The sequence below is a fragment of the Pleurodeles waltl genome, chromosome 4_1 (genome assembly GCF_031143425.1).
Source record: "Pleurodeles waltl isolate 20211129_DDA chromosome 4_1, aPleWal1.hap1.20221129, whole genome shotgun sequence".
NCBI lineage: Eukaryota > Metazoa > Chordata > Amphibia > Caudata > Salamandridae > Pleurodeles > Pleurodeles waltl.
In genome coordinates, this window is record NC_090442.1 from 91,442,978 (window position 1) to 91,467,616 (window position 24,639).

Below are 24,639 nucleotides of genomic sequence, written 5' to 3' on the forward strand. Positions count from 1 at the left end.
ATCCATGGATTTTGACACATTCCCAGATTTACCAAATGTGGTACACGTGGGAATGTGTGACAATTCTATTCCTTCCCAGGTTAGGCGTAACGAGGAGAAATATCTTCTCCTCTTTACTTCCTCTTTCTACACGTGCTACATTTTGCAGCACACATAGAAAGAGGAACATGCCTCAGGGGACTATTTACAACACAGACACCCTTGCACCATGATGTAAGAGTGCCTGCATTGGCACTAGGCTCCAAAAACTGATTCATTGCAGGGACAAAAGTAGGCATGGGCCATATTCTTTTAAATATGGTGCATTCCTGGCCTTTTCCTGTGACACAGCAAGGTGACTTGCTGCATTGCACCCCAATCCCATAAATATGGCCCATAGTGTAAAGCGTATGGCTATGTACAGTGGACTATGGACTGTAAGAGCAGCTTGTGACCTTCTGCCATATCATGTGCACTATCCTGTAGCCCAAAGATCCCATATTTCTGTTTTAGATGGCCCCCATATTACCTTGACAAACCCACCCCTCATGGATCCAGCATCTGCCCTGACTTAGTGGTAATGTTATTCGTGCTAACACAAATATAAATAAAAATAACTATTCAAGGTTCACCCTACAGATTTTGTAAAATTTATCTCAAAAACAACTGAATTGATTTACACTTCACTAAAAAAATATGAATTCTTTCCAAGTTTGGTGCAATTCTGTTGAGCAGATTTTGCTTTGCAGAAATCAAAAAATCCTAAAAATCTTTCTGCCTTTGCCAAATCTGCACAGAATTAGAGCTAAATGAACAAGGGACTGTCCAACTTTGTCAATTTGTTAGAGACTTAAAGAAAAAAATCCTAATGCCTTTATAGTTCTCTCTTTCTCTCTCTCTCTACTTAGTGTCACCACATACTCCCTTCTTTATTTTCAGCTCAAAATAAATCCTCTAGGCCTGTCCCTACTCCTAAATCATTTCTTCTACTTCTCTTGCTCACCAGTGGTCCTATCACAAATGTGTCTGCTATGAGCTATGCACCTGTTTTCAAGACACATAACTCGGAAGGTCTCTAAGTAAGAGTGTGAGCTGCAGGCCACACAGCTCAGTTGACATATTGGTTTTTGCCAGTGCATTGGCAATATGACGGCTCAAATAGACAGCTACACTTGGATGCAGATGAGACTTAAAAACAGGTGCACAGCTCCGATCTGCACCAGCGCACACATTCGTGATATGGTACCAGAATACTTTACTGTTCTTAAACCCCCTGTCTTCCTTCCTTTTGGTATTTTCACTCTTCTGTTCCCAATTGCTTGCCGCTTATGTTATTTGTCTTTGCACTTCAAGTCAGTGACCAAAATAAGTTTAAAAATTCAGAAGCCTTACCACCCCCTTCAAACACAGCTCCACAGTGTGAGCAGAAGAAATGTTCCGGGTGCCAGGTCTGGTTCAGAGCAGTCAGGACATTCTATGGGACAGGAAGAGAAGACATATAACACCTGAATTAGTTATTTCTTTCTCTCTAGTGATTCCGGCTATGTTTTAATGGTAGCATTTAATTTTCTGCTATTCACTATAGGCTGAGTGCACCTACTTGATTGTAAAATATGTACAAAGCCCCTGAATCTTAAAGATTCTAGAGAAACACTTGTTACATCTTAGTTCTCATTTACAATAATGCAAAACATTGAGTTATTCGTTGAAGGGGGTGAGAGCCTCACTCAAGTAATAACCACTATCCTTCTCAGGGTGAACCACAAAACTCACTAAATAAACCTGTGCTTAACCCTCTGTTAGCTTGGCTCAAAAGCAATCAGGCATAACGTAGAGGCAAAGTGTAAACTAATTATGCAGCATTCAAACAGTAATAAAATAAAAACAAAACAAAAGAAAAATCCCAAATCAATTTAGGAAAATAAAGTTAATTCGAATTGATAAAATTACACTTAAATGACCAAAATCTAATAGTAGAACCGATATGAATTTTTAAAGATTTAGATGAAAGTAGCACCAAAAAGCACAAAGTGTCACTCGTGGTTATGTGGTCAGGCTCGACCGGGGTAAAGTCACAAGTTAAGACAAACCACAATGGATCACGAGTCAGATACAGGGACAAGGTCTGCCCCTCTGAAGAGTTTACTTTGTTGAGACCAGGTCCACCTGAGGAGCTGCAGGTGGAGCTTTTTGTTGGTGAGGGGCTGAGAGGAGGTTGTTGGCAGCACGATGAGCAGGTCGGTAAACGAGGATTGTCGCTGCTGGCGGAGACTGTTATGGCTGACACAAGGAGCAGTCCTCTCTGGGGATTCCAATTAGTGGGTGCCATAAAAATCGTTGTTTGGCACAAAGAGTTAGATTTGCAGGCGCAAGGAGCACAAAACGTCTGGATTTTCACCCGGCTTTCAGAAAGAGTACACTTTGATGTCATCTACGGCTCTAGAAAGCATGGGGTCACCTCTTGGGGATCATAACTCACTCCAATAGAGGCCTCTGGAAACTTGTTGTGTCCTTGTAGCTTAAACAGGAGGTCAGATAACTGAACTTTGGACTCACTTTCTGGGAAGCCTCGGGTCAAGACAAGCTGGTCCAATCTTTCTTCTTCGGACAGCAGGGCATTCCTTCTTCTGAATCTTCTTCTGAAAGGTCCAGGAGTGTTCTGATGAGAGGTTCTGAATTTGCCACTTTTATACCTGCTGCCAGGCTTTTTACAGGGGAGTTTCCTGACTTACTCCCTAAGTTGGTTCTGGTCCATTCTTCCCCTTTCTAGGGGTTGGCTCAAAAGTGTCTAGTGCTACAAAGGCAAGGGTAGGCCTGATGTCAGGCTTCTTTATGTGCTGTAGGCAGGGCCATTTCAAATGCAATTAGGGCAGGGCAGAACCCCTCCACAACCACACTGCCAGGAAGAACCCCTACACTCACATTGAAGCCTTCTTTGTTCCTATGTTTGGAAGCAACATTCAAAAACAGCTCAGGAGAGCCAGTCACAGTCCTGTGACCCAGGACAGTGGCAGGAAGGCACAGGTGGTTTGAGCAGAAATTTGCCAACACTGTATAAGTGGCATTTTTAAAATTGTAACTTAAAATCCAATTCTATTGTCAAGGAGGAATTACAATTCATTTGCGTACAAATATAATTCCTCTATCTGTTCCTAAACTTATAAAGTGTAAAAAGGCCACCCAGTGTTAGTCTATAGAAGAGATACCCTTGATACCCTTACAGCAGTGTAAAAGCATGTTTTAGGCCTGGCAGTGCGTCTTGGGACAGGTGCCCTCCTCGCACACCAGCTAGTGTATGAAAAGATTGATTTTGCCAGGTGAAACTGGCACTTTAAATCTGCCCTGCAGGCTGCAGTGCAGGCCTGAGAGAAGCTTGAAAAGGTTATTCTAATGTGTGTCACAATGGCTGCAGCCCACTTGTAGCATATAATTTAAAGACCTTGGGTACAAGTAGTACGAGATATAAGTGACTTACAAGTACATTAAATGTAGGAATCTCTTGTAGACCAATTTTAACATGTTTTAAGGACGGAGCACAAGCACTTTACCACTGATTAGAAGGGAAAATATGCACTGAGTCTGTTGGACCTGGGCCTTTTTGCAGGGTCATCCCTAAGCTTGTTGCCTCCTTTTTCCTATTTGTTCTGACCAGTTTTTGTTGGCTTTATGACTCTGGGCACTTTACCACTGCTAACCAGTGCTAGAGTGCATATGCTTTCTATGTAAATTGTACTGGTGATTGGTTTATCCATGATTGGCATATTTGATTTACTGGTAAGTCCATAGTAAAGTGCACTACAGGTGCCCAGGGCCTGTAAATCAAATGCTACTAGTGGGCCTGCAGCACTGGTTGTGCCACCCACATGAGTAACCCTGTACACATGGCTCAGACCTGCCACTGCAGAGTCTGTGTGCAGTTTTTTACCTGCCAATTCGACCTGACAAGTGTACCCACTTGTTAGGCCCAAACCTTCCCTTTTTATATATGTAAGGCACCCCTAAGGTAGGCCCTAGGTAGGCCCATGAGCAGGGTATAGTGTATGTTAAAGGTGGGACATGTACTGATGTGTTTTACATGTCCTAACAGTAAAATACTGCCCAATTCGGTTTTCACTGTTGCAAGGCATATCTCGCTCATAGGTTAACATTGGGGCTTCCTTTAAATATTCTTAAAGTGCAGTTTCCCTTTGAGAGCACATAGAAATATGGAACATGGGGCCTCAGAACTCACAATTTAAAAATACATCCTTTAGTGAAGGTGGGTTTTAGATTGTTAAATTGAAAATGCCACTTTTAGGATGTGGGCATTTTCTTACTTAAACCATTCTCGGACTCCTCCTGCTTGTGTATTCCATGTCTGGGCTCAGACTGACAGCTGGGCTGTTTGCGAATCTCCACTAGACAGTTACACAAAGGGAGTTGGGGTATAGCCTGCATATCCTGATGGACCACCTGGCCTAGAGTTGAGGGAGGAGTGATCACTTACACCTGAATGGGCTGTGCCTGCCCTCACACAATGCAGTCTCCAACCCCCTGGTGTGTGTCTGGTGCCTGGCCTGGGCAAGGCAGGATCTTGTGAACAACAGAGACTTTTGCCTACTTCAAAGACAGAAAGGGGTATAAGTAGTGGACTCAAAACTCCAGACTTTAGATTTCTTCAAGATCACTTCTGGAACCCAGAGGAACCTCTGCAAGGGAGAAGAGCTGAAGAGCTGAGGAGAAGTGCTGCCCCTGTCTGTGACTGTGCTTTGTTGGGCTATCCTGCAGTTGCTGCTTCTGCCTGTAAAAGGAGACAAAGACTGGACTTTGTTGTGCATTCCTGCTTGAAGAAGAATCTCCAAGGGCCTGAACTGAACTTGCCTCCTGTTTTGAAGTCTCAGGGCCATCAAAGACTTCCTCTGCCAGCACCTGGACTCTCTGTTGACACTCCTGCCCTGCCAAGTGGTGCCCTATCCAGTCCCTGGACCGTTGAAAGGTGAAATTGGCAGAACAAGACCTGAAATACACACACAGAACGCTGTTCGGGGAATTGTTTGATGCACCATCTGCAACGCGGCTAATAACAGACGCACCACACGCTTTGAGGCAAGAATCAATGCTTCACCTGCATCACGTCTGGGAGATCGATGCATCGCAGCTAGAGAAATGATGCAACACCTGCTTGCGGGTGCTGATAACGACGCAAACCCCCCGCAGTGCAGTTTTCTAACACCGTGCAACCGGATTTCTCAGGTACCGCCCCTGGGCGACATAGTCATCGTGAATTAGCGAGGATCTGAGCTGCCCTGTCTGGAAATCGACGCATTGCTCTCTTGCAAGGGAGACAAATGACACATCGCCTACCAGACAGGAGAAGAAACGACGCACAGCCTCGATGCAAGGAATCAATGCATTGCTGACTTTTCTGACACACGCTCACTTTCACGCAAAGCAGGTACTTTGTGTAAAATCAACACTTCCATTGTTTTCTATGGAGTAAGACTCTTATTCTTTTGAAAATTCATTTCTTGATTTTTGTCATTTAGGTCTTGTTTGATGTAGATAAATATTGCCTATTTTTTTAAACTGGAGTGGGGTCCATTTTGTAGTGTTTTCGCTGTATTACTGTGTGTGTTGTTACAAAGACTTTACACATTGCTTCTGAGATAAGCCTGACTGCTTGTGCCAAGCTACCAAGGTGGTAAGCAGGGGTTATATAAGTGTGTTTCTCCATTAACCTAGAGTGAAGGTCCCTGCTTGGACAGAGTGCAAACTGACTGCCAATCAGAGACCCCATTTCTAACCGAATCCTAAAAGGCAACAAAGCCTGGGGTGACTCTGTAGAAAGAACCAGGTCCCACAGGCAAGATTCTTGTTATTTTGCTTTTTTGTTCTCATTATTAATCCTGGCTCTGCTGGCTTCCTCGGTTTCTGCTACCGGAATTATACAACCAATACTTGCAGCAGTATTGGGGTATGACTCCAACATATTTGATGCCAAACATGCCCAGGTTTGGAGTTACCATTATGTAGCTGGACATAGGTGGTGACCTATGTCCAGTACACAGGTAAAATGGCTTCTCCGCACTTACGAAGTCCAGGAAAATGGAGTTGGAGTTTGTAGGGGCACCTTGCCCTCACACACCGGTACTTGCACCCTGCCCTCTGGGCTTGGAGGGTCTGCCATAGGGGTAACTTACAGTGACCTGGTGCAGTGACCTGTGGTGAAAAGGTGCATGCACCTTTTCACGCAGGCTGCAATGGCAGGCCTGCAGACACATTTGCATGGGCTCCCATGATTGGCACAATACATGCTGCAGCCCATGAGTTACCACAGGTGCCCCAATGCCCCGGGTACCTAAATACCATAGACTAGGGACATACATGGGGTCACCAGTATGCCAATTGTGGGGTGTACTAAGTCAGGAACAACCAAATTTAGAGGGAGAGAGCACAGTCACTGGGGTCCTGGTTAGCAGGATCCTAGTGAACACAGTCAAAACACACTAACAGAAGGCAAAAAGTGTGGGTATCCATGCAGAAAACAGGGTACCTTCCTTCATGCGTAAGATACCATCTTGACGCCAAAAGAACCAATGATTTCTGCTAAAGGGTGGACATAAATGTTAAACAGCGTAGGGCTCAGGGACAAGCCCTGTGGGTCTCTACACTTCAGCTGATAGCAGAACGAGAGGAATCGTCCTTCACTATCCCGGAAGCTATGGTTTTTCAGGAATGAGGCAATCCATCTACACATCTTCCCTTAGATGCTTACCTCTTCCAGTCTCTCCAGAAGAAGAGAATAAGAGACTGTGTCGAAGGCAGCGCTTAGATCTAGGAGGATCAGTGCTACTGATCCACCCTGGCCCACAGTCATACTAAGATCTTCAGTAGCTCTTAAAAGAGCAGTTTCTGTTCTGCATCTCGTACAGAAACTGGGCAGGATTAGGAATATTATTATTTTCCAGATAATCAGTAATATGCCTGTTAATTATTTTCTCTATGATCTTACTAACTGCAGGCAGAACAGAGATGGGTCTATGATTCCCTATCAGCTCGGGATCTAGGTTGGATTTGCTTAGTAACGGGAGGATGATGGTGTGTTTCCATTCCTGTGGGACACTACACTCTTCCAGAGAAAGATTACACAAATCCATCATAATGCAAAGCATCACACTGCCCCCCCACGCTCTTCGTAAAATATCAATTAGGGTAGGGTCCAGCGGACAGCCAGACTTCCCTGAGGTTGCCACAACCCTCACTTCCTCTTTGGTCAGAGGTGGAAAGCTGGAGAGCGTTACATTACTGTTCCTAACTCTTATAGCTTAAGAAATAAACCATAGAAACATATTTACACTATACTTTGGTTTTCTGAACCCTTTGTGAAGACTAAGCCATCTTCCTTTCATCTCACTCATCCCGCGAACATTCCTTTCACTTTTCCAGTTAGAACAGAGGAATTCTACAGTACAAAGATTGCCTTACATTGACAATGGGTGCCTTGCAGTATGCACAGCGTGGCAAGAACAGCTCCTCATGATCTTTCTGGCAGTATGGCACACCATCACGCTCAAAAAATGGTTGAGGTCCAATCTCCTGGTGACAATGGGTACAGGTGAAGTGTTCAGGGTGCCAGGTCTTTCCCAGTGCAGTGATTATCTACAGAAAAGAAAGGGTGAAGGGAATAAGGCAGATATGAAATAAATCATAAAGACTTGAAGAAAAGAGCACTCTCTAAGGTTTAGTCCAATAATAATTGCCAATCCCTGAAAGTAGCACATGAATGAGGCCCAGATCTGAATCAGTTTATTCCCCACAAAACAGAAAACAGTAGAGGAGGATACATTGAAAGGGGTGCATTATAGAGTGAAAGGACAGAGAAAGTGAGCTATGTAAAGAAGACAGATATTGTGAGACAAAAAGACATAATGGCATTAGATCAGAGCTGAAAGAGACTTCTCGGTGGGAGAACAGTGGCTCAGCTGCACTTGGTGGATCAGAGACATGTTGGGATGAAAGCATCTAGCATTCTAATGCATGTCTGACAATCAATGGACAAATCCAAAGCACCAATCAGTTTGTAGCTCCAAAGACATATTCCCAAAGAAATATCTCAGATATTGTGACTTTTAAAACACTATCAATACCATCAAACTCAAAATCCCTAAAAACCTGACCACATCGAATTCTGGAATGGGTAGCAGGGGCTATGAAGATAGTCAGCGAGAGAAATGTAGACACATTCAATAAGAAAACAATGAAAAAGCTGGTGGTAAGACTTGTTCACCTCGATTCTATAAAGGGTGAAATTGGGATGCAATCTACTAGAAAAAAGCAGGAGAGGTGTTGTGGAAAGGTGAGAGTCAAGGGTGAGAATAATATAGAAGCAAGCTACACACAAATACAGAGATAATAAAGCTGGAGTAGGTGGATGTCTACGTATCAAAGGCTTTCACCAAAACCATGGAAAATGGAGATATAAATGGAAAGTGCAGATTGGCGTTCTGCAAACACAAATGGCAGTTTATGAGAACGTGGGACAAGTCATCCTCTCAGAAGAAATAGTGTTAAAAGAAGAAAATGGAAATAATAGTGGAAGAACCAGCCTCACACCACAAGTAATAGCGGCCATATTTGAGCTTCGGATTATGGAGGTACAGTGGCAAGTGAATGAGCTAGCAAGAATCTCAGACGCTCCAACGAATAAGGAAAATGTCAGGCTTACCAGACTGCATTCTGCACACAAAATAAAAAAAATATCAATAGGGCCCCAAACCTTAGCATATCACCCAATACACTTTAATTTTGAGTCAGCATGCTAACTGATCAGTTCATCATAATAAACCTGAGCCCCACGCCTCTGAAAACATTAAGGGCAGATTTAAGTTTAAGAGAAAATGGCAGTGTGCGTCGCTGCGGCAAATTTGGCAGCATCGTCATTTTTACAACGCAGGGATGCGCCGTATTTAATAGAATACGGCACACCCCTGTGTATTCCCCTGTGCCGGCGCCACATTTGCTGCTGTGTGTCAACGCAGCAACCCTTGCACGATAGTGCAAGAATGGCTGCATTGAAGGGGAGATTGTTTTTGTGCAGGAAGGAATCTTAAATGGCAGATTGCAGCACACCTAAAAAGAGCAAAATACGAGGAGAAATTAAAGCATTTCTCTTCGTTGTACCATGCTAACGACACCCCTGGCATAAATCTGGGGCATCGTTAAAATGTAATGGGTGTTGCTGTGGAATGCCCACAGAAACATCCATTGCACACCCCTTCCACGCAAGGTGCTGTGTGTGAAGGGGCGGTATTTACAAGGTGGCGTTAAGCCACAAAATAGGGCTTGACGCAACCTTGTAAACATGGTGCAGTGCATAGCGCCATCGGAGCATCACTAATAGTGACGCTCCGGTGGTGCTAGGGGCTCTTAAATATGCCCTTATAGTCCCCACCGTCTAAGAAAAAAAGCACCAGTAGAAAATCAATCACTGATCATCCTCTAAGAAAAAGCACCACTGGATTTCTTGACAAAGACCGGATGATAAGAAATCAGGGAGGTCCTTCTATATGGTGCTGAGCTGCGGCAGGGGCGTCGATTGGTCAGTAAGACGGGGAGAGGGGGGGAGCTTTTACGTTTCCAACAATCAAATGGGGTATCTTATTAGAATACATTATACAACAAGCAGGGCGCATGAGAGTGGCAGTGAAAAGTGAGAGGAATGGAGATTGGTAGGAGTACTAAGTAAAAGAAAACAAAATATTGTGTAAAATAGCCAACATTTTTAGGGGCTTTAAAAAAAAAGAGTGAATGAGAATGTGTGTGCGTTTTTGTCTGTGTGTGCATGCAAAAATCTGCAGTCACCTTATCGTACCCAACTGAAAGCACCTGTGCCCAAGTATTCATCAGAAACTACATTTATCAGGGGGTTGTAACACCCCCAAACACCCCCACAAGCTACACACATCAGTTTCAGGTTACTGAAGCAGCCAGTTGGACAGAATTAAAGTTCTGACAGGAGTATCAGAAGAAAATACTCAGAATTGCAAAAGGGGACACCAAGGCCCATATTCATGAAATATTTGTGCTGCCGTAGCGTATTTTTTTTTTATGCTAAAGCGGCACTAACTTGTATCCATATTTATATTTTGACGCTAGACCCAACTAGCCTCAAAATATTGGAGTTAGCACCGTTTTTAAGGAGTGCCAACCCACCTTGCGTCAATGAGATGGAAGGTTAGCGTTACTTTCCTAAAAATGACCCTAGACCCCCAGTGCTATATTTAACTCCAGACGCAGAAAGGACGTGCAACTGGGATGCAGGCCTAAATAATGGGGCTAAGCACGTTTAGCACCATTAATTAACCATTGGTCAGACCGGGCATTAGAGTGCAGGTAGGCCCATTTCCATGGGGAAACACCATGGAACAGGCACATAGATGCCCACCACAAACCCCAACAACACCACCACCCACACCACAGGGACACTACAGGAGGAGGGAGCCCTTCCCAGGTAAGTTGCAGGTAAACGTTTGTGTATGTGTGTCTGCCTGGCACTGGGTATGTAGGATTTGCCAAGGGGACACTGGTCCCCTTTGGTGGGCACTGGGCTGGGGGTAATGACTCCTGTCTATACTTAGACAGGAATCATTTTTTGGCTGCTTGTGCGTTAAAAAATTATGCTAGGCTGACTAATGGCAGATATTTTGCGGCTAACCAGCCTAAAGTCATTTCTGACCCCCTAGCGCCAGTTCCCCTAACGTCATCCCTCACCGGCTAGCGTCTTTTTTTTTAGACTCAAGCCATTCCTTAGCGCCACTGTGCATCATTTTATAAATATGTCGCACGGATAGCGTTAGGGAATTACGTTAGCCGGCGGGAAAAAAATGGCACGCAACTGCGTTAGCGAAGTTGTGCGCTATTTTTCATAAATTTTGAACCAAATGCCATGCCTGAAGTTGACTTAGCAGACATGCTGCTTGAGGAAAGAGTGCACAGCAGCTCCAATAACATTGTTACAAGAAGATGCCAGTTTCCCGAACAAGAATACGTGGTTGATGGATTCATATGTGCCAGAGAGGTCCAAAGAGGTCACTCCTACCTACATATCCCTCATCTTAAATATTTCTGAGCGCATCCTTAACGAGGGCCACCTCTGTTCTCTCGCTTGCAAAACATAAATATGGTTGGTGGCGGTGGGCTGAACGAGTGGAGCTCAGTACACCAAAGAGAAATGAATCAGCCTCTAGCAGTCACCATACCATGTAAACATGTCCTGTGGACAAAAATGAAAGATAATTGGAAGGTCAACAGAGAACAGGGACAGAGCATTGAATGGCTCAAAATCAATTAATCCCATAGCAGGCAATTCACTGAACTGATGAGGGAGCACACCCCTATTTACTAATTATAACCTCCCCAGAAGGCTGGACTCCACATCTGCCCAATACCCTTCATTCAACAGGCAACCAGAGAAGACTGAAAACCCAAATTGCCCATTTGCAATGCAATCCAAAAAGATTATCCGTCATCTCATGAGACCAATATTAACAGAAGGCTTAACGAATGCCAGAATAAGCAAAGAAAGTGTGGATATTGATAGCTAGGAACCAAGGTGCAGAAACAAATGAAACAGAAGGAAGGATACAACTAAAAGTCATGGAATATTGTAGAACTGACAGTCTCTTTGGTTCTTTCTAACCACAAATGGATCGATTAGTGGATGTGGTTTGGATACAATTATTTCTTTAGGGCATATACACCAAAAAATGGCCTCATAGCACTAATAATTGAGCAGAGGAGGGGGTAAGAGAAGCTGTGGCTAACGTAGGAAGGAAAAAAAGAATGGGACCAAAGCAAAATACATTTTTGGCCCAAGAAACCCAGAGTTCCAATATTTGTCACTGCATTGGTTTGTTCGCACTGAAAATATGGTCACACGTATGCAGATGTGTAAACGCCTTGATTCCTGTACTGTCTGCAGTTTTGCCAGAAGCATAGACCAATAAACTGGAGTAGAGAATAGTACAATAGTCAAACATGGAGAAGGCACAGATGATTGCTATGTAAACATGTAAATCTCTAGGAAGAAAGAAAGAAGAGACAGCAAATACAAACAGAATTTCACAACCAAGCCAATCTGTGCATTCAGTGATGAACCCTGATTTATAAACGATTCCAGTCTATTTAATCTTCGGCCCTGGATGGCACCAGTCACTCCAGCTGGATGGCCATAGGATGCTGTCTCACCTTGCCCTGGGATTACATCTGTCTTGAAGGCATTCAACTGGAAGAAAATACGGCTCATCCATTGCATATCCAGTTGATAGTTTGTCACATATGGGATAAACTGGGGCCCGTTTTACCCAGACATATTGCTTTCTGTGTGCCATTTACTTAAAATAACACAAAACACCTATACAACCTTCTCAGCCTACAGAGCGCCCTCACATACATATTTAAGAAGAAGGAAACAGAGACAAACCCTTTGGAACCCCAAACCTATTTGTAGGAAAGTACCCTCTTTCTTGGCATGGTTACTCCAATTGTCTGCCTGATGTCAGTGTGCTTGACTGTGTCTACTGGGATCCTGCTAATCAGGCCCCCAGTAGTTATGCTCTCACCTTCTAAAATTGGTTGTTGGTTACTGTTAACACAGTATTTCACCCACAATTGGCATACTGGTACCCCTTATAAGTCCCTAGTATATGGCACCTAGGTTCCCAGGGCTCTTGGGTTCCAGGGGATCCCTATGGGCTGCAGCATATATTTTGCCACCCATAGGGAGCCCATTCAAAGGCCTCTGCTGGATTGCAATTGCAGCCTGGGTGAAAAGGTGCAAGCACCCTTTCACTGCCATTTACACTGCACCAGGTCACTTATAAGTCACCCCTATAGCAGGCCCTCCAGCCCTGAGGGCAGGGTGCAAATTACCTGTGTGTGAGGGCAACCCTGCACTAGCAGAGGTGCCCCCATGACCTCAGGACCATTTCCCCGGACTTCATGAGTGCGGTAACACCATTTTACACGTGTACTGGACATAGGTCACTACCTATGTCCAGCTACACAATGGTAACTCCGAACATAGGCATGTTTGGTATCAAACATATTGGAATTATACCCCAAGGCTTTTGCAAGCATTGGTTGTATGATTCCATCCACTCTGGGGGCTCCTCAGAGGACCCCTACTATTGCCATTTTAGCCTTCTGAGGTTTTCCAGTCAGTCCCAGCTGCTGCCACCTCACAGAGAGGTTTCTGCTCTCCTGTTGCTTGAGAAGCTCAAGCCCAGGAAGCCAGAACAAAGCATTTCCTTTGGGAGAGGGGTGTTACACCCTCTCCCTTTGGAAATAGGTGTTACAGGCTGGGGAGGGGTAGCATGATTCATTGCAGACAGAGAAACAACGTGCAACACCCGCTTGCAGCTGCTGATAATTACGCAAACCCCACACAGTGCCGTTTTCTAACACTGTGACCAGATTTTCCATGCATCATCCCTGGGTGTCAAAGTCATCCCAACTCTGCGTGGATCCGAGGTGCCCCTTTCTGCCTCTGTAGTTGGTAAACTTCAAAGGGGAGTCTCTCTTGTTTGCAGGATCCTGCCTTATCAGACACACACCAGGGGGTTGGAGACTGCACCATTCAGGTGTAAGTGACCACTCCTCCCTCCACTCTAGCACAGAAGGCTCATCAGGATATGCAGGCTACACCCCAGCTCTCTTTGTCTCACTGTCTAGAGGGGATTCACAAACAGCCCAACTGTCAAACTAACCCAGACAGGGAATCCACAAACAGGCAGAGTCACAAAAATGGTTTAAGCAAGAAAATGCCAACTTTCTAAAAGTGGCATTTTCAAACACACAATCTCAAAATCAACTTTACTAAAAGATGTATTTTTAAATTGTGAGTTCAGAGGTCCCAAACTCCACATGTCTATCTGCTCCCAAAGGGAATCTACGCTTTAATCATGCTTAAAGGCAGCCCCCAGGTTAACCTATGAGATAGATAGGCCTTGCAACAGTGAAAAACGAATTTGGCAGTATTTCACTGTCAGGACATATAAAACACATTAGTATATGTCCTACCTTAACCATACACTGCACCCTACCAATGGGGCTACCTAGGGCCTACCCTAGGGGCATCTCACATGTAGGAAAAGGGCAGGGTTAGGCCTGGCAAGTGAGTACACTTGCCAAGTCGAATTTGCAGTTTTAAACTGCACACAGACACTCCAGTGGCAGGTCTGAGACATTATTACAGGGCTACATATGTGGTTGGCAAAACCAGTGCTGCAGGCCCACTAGTAGCATTTGATTTACAGGCCCTGGGCACTTCTAGTGCCCTTTACTAGGGACTTACCAGCAAATTATAAATGCCAATCATGGATAAACCAATCAGCAGTACAATTTACACAGAGAGCATATGCATTTTAGCACTGGTTAGCAGTGGTAAAGTGCTCAGAGTTCTAAAGCCTTAGGAGAGAATTTATACCTTTACTTGCTTTCCGGAACAACTCAGGGCTGCTGTATGTTTTGTCGATTGGGAATACGCACTATAATCTGCCATTCAGCTGATGGCAGGTGCCCAGGCCCCATTCTGCTGCTGGTCTCCCAGGGCGGGGTTGGCTTGCCACACCCCTGGGTAAGGGCAGTCTGACAAGGGGGCACGGTGGCCCTGACCAGGACATAAAAGCCAACACCCAGGTCCCCCGTCCAAATCCGACTGGGATGAGTTCCAATCACCAGATCAAATGGGACCACAGTTCCTTCATGGTGCGCAACCTCAATTACAGAACTTCCAAAACCAGGCCTCCAGCTAACGGAGGCCTCCTTTAAGTTTCAAAACAATGTGTTGGAAGCCAGTGTTGGAAGCCAGGTTTCCCGTGCATTTGGGATGATAATGTCCCCATAAAATTCTGTAGTCTACACACAAGTTCCGTAGTACACTCACAAAGTCTGCAGGTAAATTCAATCAGAGTCCCAGCTCCTTACCCTTATCGGACAAATGTTGACGATTCCTGGTCAAGGCATCTGATTACCATCGTAGCAAATGCTCAGCCTGATCCTCTCCCCAAAAAGGCTTCCAAACGTTCAAAAGTCTGGTGGTCAGATCATGTCCCTCCAAACCAGCAAGAGTAGTGTGTTCCTGGTCACAGCCAGGGGGCGGCAGGCCTAAAACATTGTGGATCCGAGGGGAGGGCGTTATGGGAAGGGTAGTAACTCTGTAAGTGACTATCACAGCCCCATGTGAGGCATACTGATATGCTCACTGTCACGTCCGGCCTGTCAGTGAGATCACACAAGGCCTCCAACACACACACCCTCTGGGGAAGCAATAGGCCTGATCCCAGTTCTCACAGCAGCAAAATCATGTGGGGGTCACAGAGCGCCTCTCTAACCCCCTCTGGCATTCCAATAAAACACCACTTAATGAAGACCTAGGGAAACGCCCAGCGGCCCGCAAAAGAAGCTAAAAAAAGTAGATGAAAACAAAGTTTCCAGAAAAGGGGCATACACAAAAACACTTAACTCTGTTGGAGAGAACCTCATTGCATGCCACATGCAGGGACTAGAGGGGCGTACACGTGTCTTCAGAGCATGTTGCAAATAGCTGCATCCCTTAAATTGCAAAACCCCTCTTCCTGTCACATAATTTCACGCTATATGTAGGTCAACAAGTCCCACCTACATCAATAAAGCACACAAGTTAGGGAAGATAGCTAAGGAATAACCCCACAAAGATCTCCCCATAGAAGCACTGTCCCCTGCCATGGTTAGAGGAGAGGACCAGATGACTCACAAAATAAAACTCAGGTGACCCATGACTAAAAACACTCACCACTCCCTAAAAATAGTTGCCCACACAGGAGCCACCTCTGAGACAAATACACAGGACATAAGTAAAGAATAAAGGTGCAGGAATCTTCCACGATTAAACAATGCATATTTTTCTGAGCTAAACTACAAACCACAGCTCTTGTCCAACAGTGCTGCGACAAAACCATAAATGCACCACCTTTTCAGCGGCCCACCACCTCCTCAGCAACAACTTCCAGAATTCTGACAAGATCTAAGAACGCAAATACAGAGACTACAGACTGTTTTTAGTCTATTTTTTTATGGACATTCTAATACGAACTCTCTTACCCAAGCATGACACCCCCGGTACCGCAGTGATCGACCAGAAGAAAGACATCCCAGATCACACGTACACCGCAGATGTTTCCCCAGAAAACCATCCAAAGACCAGCAAAATTCTAAAAGTTATGTAATATTATACCCTAGTACATCCTTTGTTTGTTGTGGGCGTGGCTGGATCCATCTGTAGCCAAATATCTGCCTAGACACACAGAGCCTATCTCGACATTCTTACAACAATTGCATTGGGGCCTTTTCCACATCACCTACAATTACACTGAACCTAATGTTAGTATTCCACATGCACTATACAGTGCACCCATAGAGAACACATGGTATCAGCACATGACTGCTGTGGGCACCCAAACATCTGCCAGACCATGCTACATCTGTTCACTGATACCACATGCCATAGGTGCAGCTAGGCCTTATCTAACCAATGAGGTAACCCCTGAGAAAGCAAAATGTTTCATCCACCTGTACCTTTTGTAGAATCAGGGCCAAAATACAGCTCATTAAGGTAGAACCCCACAGAGTAGTAGTAAACATCACTCAATAAGAGACTACCACACCGCACTGCATCTTTATACCGAGCCTAGCGACATTCAAACCGAGCTGATGTGCAGCTGGGGTACTGTAGGGAAGGACACTGTTTGGCTCAGGACTTCCCAGAAAAGAGGCTCTTAGAAGTAGCAAAACCACTGCACCAATGCACAAACACGTCCGCTCCCACCACTGCCTGTGGTCTCAGAGTGGCCCTTAGAGTTTCTGGGGCAGTCTTCTTTAGTAACAATTTCACCCCAGACATGAAGTTCCTGTGTAAGGCTATCTACCTCAATGATTCAAGTGGAAATGAGTCTCATAGGGGAGGGTTAAATGCCAGCATAGATACCCCATGCCAACAAATCTGGGATACTGAAATAGGTACAAGTGGTTGGAAGGGAAGGGGCAACCCGTAATTATAGGGACACTTACATTCATTATGTTTCAGTGGCAAAGGGACAATCCCTCTCAGAACAAATGAAAATTGTGGCACAATACTGCATTTACAAGACATGCACTGGAGCACTGGCAGTGTGAAGAATTCGCTTACGCTCAGTTGGTCCCCAGATGGTGGGGCCTCTGCCCTCTCATGACTGTGCACAGCCCAACCCTAGTCATCTCTGGAGAAGACCTGTCTGCGCTGTTTACCATCTGCTCTGTTTTATCAGACTCGAAAGAAAAGAAATTCGAATTATTTTGGTTGGGCTTGGTACAAGGATATTGCAAAAGAACTCAGAATGTTCACTGAACCTCAAGTAAACACAGAAGGGTCATACCCTGCTTCATACTTGAGACAAAAGAAAATGCCCGCTGATTGCAGATAAGCAGGTGGCAAATGCTAAAGATGATCAACAGTACTGAGCTCAGCCTAAACACTATCAAGGAAGAACTAATAGCATCCGTCTCATGGTGATGCAAAATTGGTATTTGTTGGACTTGATGAACGCAATGGAGGGTGGGGTGTGCACCAAAAGTTGCTGCTGATTCTCATTTCTGTGCTGTTTTTGAATTGTTTCCTGCAAATGGGGGTTTCCTGTTGTAAAAATGCAGTTCTCAAATTAGGTAGAGTTAAAGTAAGTAGGGAAATGGTAGTAAACACAACAGAAACATGTCAGAATAATCTGACTGTCCTGAAATACTGGGTGGATAAAGTAGTTGATAATTGAACTAAAAGGGGGAATGTTGATATGCATAAAAACAATGTCAATGTATGTCATGATATGTGCCAGCAGAACAACGAACTCGCTTTGCTATTGACGATTCCACTCAACATGACCGCTACATTAACACCAAGCTAGAAGTACTTTATCAAGCAGGCCCTGCGACCTAGACCTAAACAACTGATTAAGAGATCACAGGTGGGGTGACACGCAGGCCATAGACAAATGCGCCAAACAAGAAAGACCCAAATCGATTCCCCAGATAGACAGCAAAACCACAAAGGTCCTAGGAAATTGGCACCCAGTAAAACACATTTGGTCGGAGGGGTACGTGTTCCCAAAACACCATAAAGTTAGATACCACATGAGGTTAGGGACAAATAGCCAATCAGAACACAACTCACACACTACACGCAGTAATCACACCCTCCCCATGCCGGACATTTGGGCATGTTACCTTCCGGCCCACACTATGTCCACGCAGGATTAAGACCCACCTGCACATTTTATCAGATGGTCAGATTTATGGCCTTGTGGCTAGACCAGGATTCCTTTTTTTTAAAGAATGTATTCAATCGTTTTACTGCACCTCACGACAATGTATAAAAAGATGCTCAAAACTCTGTAACTTTGATAGATGGTCAGCAGACCCGACTCTTTACTGTGCTCTCCTGGCCATTGTGTTTAATAAATTAGACTGTTCCTGCTTTGCCTGATGCTTATTGTCGTTCATTTATTTAAGGTAAATTCGAGCAACAAAACCACAAAAATGAAAAGTACAATTAAATCTTTGCAAAGAGAGAAAGAGTTCTTTGAATCTTCATATAAATGATAGAATGCACATCAAAATGAGATGTGTTTATTATTGGAATATAACACAGACCACAGAGAAAGCAGTAAAGCAATAAATAAACAATGACATATAATAACTCAAGAAAACTGACTTGTGCAGTACCATGACAACAGGAGCATTACAGTCTTCTAATGATTAAGAACTTAAAACATATTCCAATAGATGGCGAGAGAGCCTGTGAGAAATCCTAAAGTTTGACTGTCCATTTAACATGAAAAGGCCCGTAAAGAGTGAGCTTTGTGATAAGGTAAGTAGTGTTCAAGGTAAACCGTTAGAAAAGGAATTAAGGACCAGATGTAGAAAATTTTTGCGAGTCGCAAATGGCCCGAATTGCAATTTGCGACCCCACAAAATCGGAAATGGGATGCAAAAACCCCATTTCCAAATCGCAAATTGCGACCCGAGCCATTACCAACTCGCAAAAATTGCGACCCCATTTTGCGACCCGCAAATAGGAAGTCGCAATTTGCGAGTCACAAACCATATGAAATAGCCACTCGCAAATTGCGACTAGTCGCAAAAAGCCCATTTTGCACTTCCAATTTACCACTAACTCAGAGCAGGTGGTAACCATAACCAAAGTATAAAAGGGGACCCAGAAGGCACCTGGGTCACTCAAGATGGCGGAGATATATGTGATAGGAAGGAGGAGGAGAGCCCACGCTGCACAGCAGATGAGGAGGAGGAGCCAGAGGCAGGAGAAGATATACAGAACCAGGCAGACACTTTTCCAACAAACAGAGGAGGAGATATATGATAAATACAGACTCAGCAGTGCAGCAATATTAGAATTAATAGATCTACTCAATCCGCAGCTTCAACCCCAGACTGTGCGCGGCAGCGCCATCCCCACACATGTGCAAGTGCTATGCTCTCTGCACCTCTTGGCCTTGGGTAGCTATCAGGGGGTCATTGCTGTGGCAGGTGGGGTATCTCAAAGTGCACTCTCACGGTTCTTCAGAGCATTCCTAGATGCCATACTCACACACATGTCCAGATACATATACCTACCCAGGAATGAGTCAGAAATAAACAGCACCAAGTTGGAATTCTACAGGATTGCCAACTTCCCACATGTAATAGGGTGTGTAGACGGGACACATATACAAATATGCCCTCCTGCAAATCTGGAATATCTGTTCCGCAACCGGAAGTGTACCCACTCACTGAACATCCAGGTGTTTGGTGACGCCAATTATGTTATAACTGACATGGTTGCCAAATTTCCAGGGAGTACACATGACTCCTACATTTTCAGGCACAGTGGGATACACCAACGCCTAGAACGTGGGGAGTTTGGAGACAGATACCTCCTAGGTATAGCTGAATACACCTTGCAGACATACACACAGGTCAATGTGGAACCCATCTATGCCCAGCTAACATTGTTCATTTTGTGCCAAACAGGTGACAGTGCATATGCACTACGACCATGGATACTTACCCCGTACTTAACACCCAGCAATGAGACAGAGAGGCGATACAACAGTGCACATAGGAGGACCCGAAATATTATAGAGAGGACCTTTGGACTGTTGAAGGCAAGATTCAGATGCCTCCACAGAAGTGGAGGTGCCCTCCAGTATGCCCCAATAACAGCATTCAAGATCGTTGGCGCATGCGCTATACTGCACAACATTGCTACCAGACGTGGGCTACATCTCACCCCTGCAGACCCAGATTCGGAGCAAGAGCAAGAGCAACCACATCGCCATCATGGGGATAGAAGCATTGCAAATCAAGGAAGACAGAGACGGGACCACATTGCAAACCAATACTTTGGAAGGTACGTGGTAACTGTCACCACACACACGAATGTCACACACAAAGAGCCCAGGTGTGAAGTGGAACAAACAAGAACTTTAATGATGTGAACCAATAAACTATTGAAATGAACTATTGATCAGGGGCTGTAAAAGTCCACCTGCTATGAGGACACATTAACCTCATGTGCCTCCATTGTTTGTCAGTGCGTAGCTCACATCCTACGCCTGGGACGCCCAGCATGGCTGGTGCCTGGAGCGTTTGCAGTTCCCTGCCGTGCACTTCCACTACGCAACACCCTGGTGTCTGTAGCAGATGCACTACTTATAGTAGAGCCCTCCTCACTGTCTTGCGGCGTGTCTGCCGCACCCCTAGCCACCTGTCGTGCCTCCATCACGTCCACTGCATGGCTTATGCATCCCAGCCCACGAGCCACATCACTGGCAAAGTGGCCCATGTCCACCGTTAGGCTGACTGTGCGGCGTGACAGCCCTGTTGTATTTACAGCCAGGCGGACGATGGAGGCAGCCATGCGGTCTAGGCGGTGGATTAGTTGCCGGTCACGGCACCTTGCACCCTCTCTCTCTGTGACAAGTTCAGCCCCTAGTTTTCTGATGGAGAGCACAAGGTCACCTACATTAATGTTCAGGTGTTGTAGCTCTGTGTGTACCTGTTGCACCCCTGTTGTTTGATTCCTTTCCATTCGCCGCACGGCCCCTGAAATCAGTCTCATTTGCCTTGTATGCAGGCACTGACCTTCAATGAGTGCAGCCTCGGCGGCAGACATGGAGGCGTCCCCTACTTCTCCCTGTGACACTGTAGGGACAAGGACACGTCGCCTGCGACACGGTGGTGGATCTGTGTCCTGTTCGCTGGCACTGTGGCTGGGACCGGGTGCTGCCTCTATCTCCACTATAGCCACTGGTGCATCTGGAGGGGACTGTGGTTGGGTGGTGCAGGTCCCTGTGGTGGCTGCTCCTGGGTCCTGTGCTGCCTGGTGGCTGACCTCTGGCCCCTGGACAGTGTGGCTGGAGGTGGTGTCTTGTGGGAGACCTGTGGGACATAGGGAACACACTGTCAGTATCTGCCATCTGTTGTATGCTTACTAATAAACTGTTGCCTATCAGCTGCCTACTTGACTACAGTGCCCATAATGCACCATTCTGGTGGTTGCTACTCTGAAATGGAGCTATTTTGGTTGTGCATGCTGCTGTGTACTAGGTGGGTGGGGGTATGGGCGTACATGCATGTTTCATGGTACTCACTGGTTGATGGTCCTGGCGCTGACGTGTCCAGCTCTCCTATTCCAGACACTGCCTCTGGCTCCAGGGTCTCTTCCACTCTTTCCTCCAAGGGTGTGGGTGGTGGTATGGTAGATGGTCCTCCTCCAGTGCCCCTCATCTCCCGGAGGCGCTCTGCCACCCTCTCCTTGGTCCGGGAGCGCAGGTCATACCACCTTTTTTTAAGTTCATCAATGCTCCTGTGGCTCACCCCCATTGAATTCACTTTGTCTTGGATTTCAGTCCAAATCCTCCAGCTCTGGCACACTGAGGGCTGCTCTTCCAAAGAGTTGATCATGGTGCTGGCAGCATTCATCTGTCAGCACCTCCAGTTCTTTTTCCGAAAATGTGATCTTCCTCTTTCTGGCTGATTCCTCCATTTTTGCTGCTGTTCCTCCAGTTGGCTGTTCAGCAGTTGGAAATGGGTGTGGTCCTCCCTCCTCCCAGGTGTATTAGTAAACTTCCTGGCTGTGATGTCATCATCAAGAGCCAGGAAGTGTTTTCCAGAGTGTTCCGTTGCACCTGCATGCAATTTGCGGCACAGTCGCAATTTGCGACACCCACAAACAATTTGCGTGTTCGTTTTTAGCGAGGTCGCAAAAAGCGACCTCGCAAACAGCAGACTCGCAATCTGCGGTGCGACTTCATTTGCGAGTCACAAAATGAAGTCGCTTTTTCTTGTTGGATACCATTGTGTGAGTCGGAAATTGCGAGTCGCAACGACTTGCAATTTCCGACTCACAAATTTTTAGCTACCTACATCTGGCCCTAAATCACACACCTGGAAGCACTCTCGGGTGATTAGAGCGCTATACAAATCAACGTAACATAACATAACAACTTGAAAGACTGATGATTAACTAATTAATTTGAAAAGTTGAAGGTTTGTTAAATAGAGGTTTATGAGTCAATAATGAGTAACAGCTTTGTAAAGAATGCATTTACATGAGCCTTGAAAGGTCATTCGTCGTCCTGTGTTTGCACTATGCTGTGAGACCCTCAGGAGGGCTATGCCACAGCCCAAAACAGCTGGTGATTAGAAAGTTTTGAGAATTTGCCTTGCTGAATTTTTTTGCAATATTCTGTTTTCACCAATTCACCAAAATGTCAGTGGTAGTGGAAGTGACGTCACATGCCATTTAACCGTTACTTTCACTCACACATGCTTAAGCACACAATCACACATATACACACTAATAGTTAATAATAAAATGTTATTTAATATTAGTGTAATAAAAAATTGACAGAATACAAGAAAAATGGTGCCCCAACCAATGTCCATATGGACAGCTGCCTTTGTGTTCCAGGCACTGAATTTGCCATCCCTGAGGCCAGGGGTCGCAATGGCAGCGCCAGGGTTCGCAAATGGCAAATCAGAGGTCACAGACCTTTTTTTCCCCACTGGTTTGGAAGCATCCAGAAATCACTTCCCAAACCCCTAGATAGTTAAAACTATAAGGGGTATATTTACAAGAAAGTGGTGCCATGGTGCACGGTAGGGCAACAGCATCAAAAATGTTGACACTACTGTGGCGCTTTGGTGGATTTGTGCCAAACATTATGATGCTAATCCACCAAAGTCAAGGAAGGTGCATTAAATATAATGGGAGTGTGTAGGAAGCTGGCTCTGTATATACCATATCAAATTGAGATATGGGCCCAGATTTATACTTTTTCACGCAAAACTGCATTAGCACAGTTTTGCGTGAAAAAGTATAGTGCCGGCTAGCGCCATTCCAAGATGCCGGCTGGGTGCCATATTTATGGAATGGCGCTAAGGCCCGGTTAGCGTCAAAATACATGACGCTAACCGGGTAGGGGAGGCGTAGGGAAAACTGTAGGTTGTGCGTGAAAGAATGGGGCTAGTCAGGTTAGAGTAAAAAAATTACTGTAACTTGAATAGCGTCATTCTTTTTACGCACAACCCCCATGAACATGACTCCTGTCTTAATAAAGACAGGAGTCATGCCCCCCAGCCCAATGGCCATGCACAGAGGACTTATGTCCCCTGGGAATGGCCATTGGGCACAGTGCCCCCCATGGCACTTTGAAAAAAAATGTAAAATACCTACCTGGACTTACCTGGGATGGGTCCCCCATCCCTAGGTGTCCTTCAGGTGTGGGTGCAGGTGGGTGGGGGTGTCCCTGGAGGCAGGGAAGGGTACCTGTGGGCTCACAGGTCCCCTAACACCTTCCCATATCCAGGTGTTAAATATTGGCACTAAGCATGCTTAGCGCCTTTATTTAAGGCCCTCCTCCTCCCGTGCGTGATTTGTGCACGGGAGGATAAACAAGGCGCTAGCGCTTTTGACTCATTTTTTGCCCGGGAACTCCTACCTTGCATCACAGTGACGCAAGGTAGTTTTCTGCAGACTTTACATTACTTTAACTCAAATATTTTGGTGCTAGTCATGTCTAGTGCCAAAATATAAATATGGAGTTAAGTTTGCACCAGATTTGCTTAAAGAAAAATTACGCAAATCCGGCGCAAACAGAGTATAAATATCACCCATAGTGTACACAGAGTCCAGGGGTTCCCCAAGAGGCTTGACAGAGGCAATAATAGATAATACTATTGCTCTATTTGTGGTAGTGTGGTTGAGCACTTAGGCTTATCAAAGGGTAGTGTTAAGCATTTGTTGTACACACACAAGCAATAGAAGAAACACAAACTCAGTGACTTAACTCCAGACCAATAGGATTGTATATAGAAAAGTATATTTTTGTTAGTTTATTACTAGAACCACAAGACTCAGTTCAGTTGTATATACTGTTGCAGGTAAGTACTTAGCATAGACATCAATGTAACTTTGTTTCACTTGAATCATGTAAACAGTTTTTAAGAAAACAGAGAATATCTATTTTAAAAGCGGACACTGCATTTTCAGCACAGTTCCTGGGGGAAGAAAATAAAGAACAGTTTTAGAGGTAAGTACACAACTTACAGTTC

General features: G+C 45.2%; 1 protein-coding gene across 1 annotated transcript in view; it reads right to left on the reverse strand.

Moving 5' to 3' along the window:
* LPXN (leupaxin) overlaps window positions 1-24,639 on the reverse strand; it is a 259,193-nt gene that overhangs the window by 105,496 nt on the left and 129,058 nt on the right. Inside the window, exons 6-7 of the mRNA XM_069227825.1 lie at window positions 7,444-7,617; window positions 1,372-1,453 (exon numbers count right to left, since the gene is read on the reverse strand). Coding sequence (XP_069083926.1) covers window positions 1,372-1,453; window positions 7,444-7,617 — 256 coding nt within the window. The remainder of the gene's footprint in view (window positions 1-1,371; window positions 1,454-7,443; window positions 7,618-24,639) is intronic.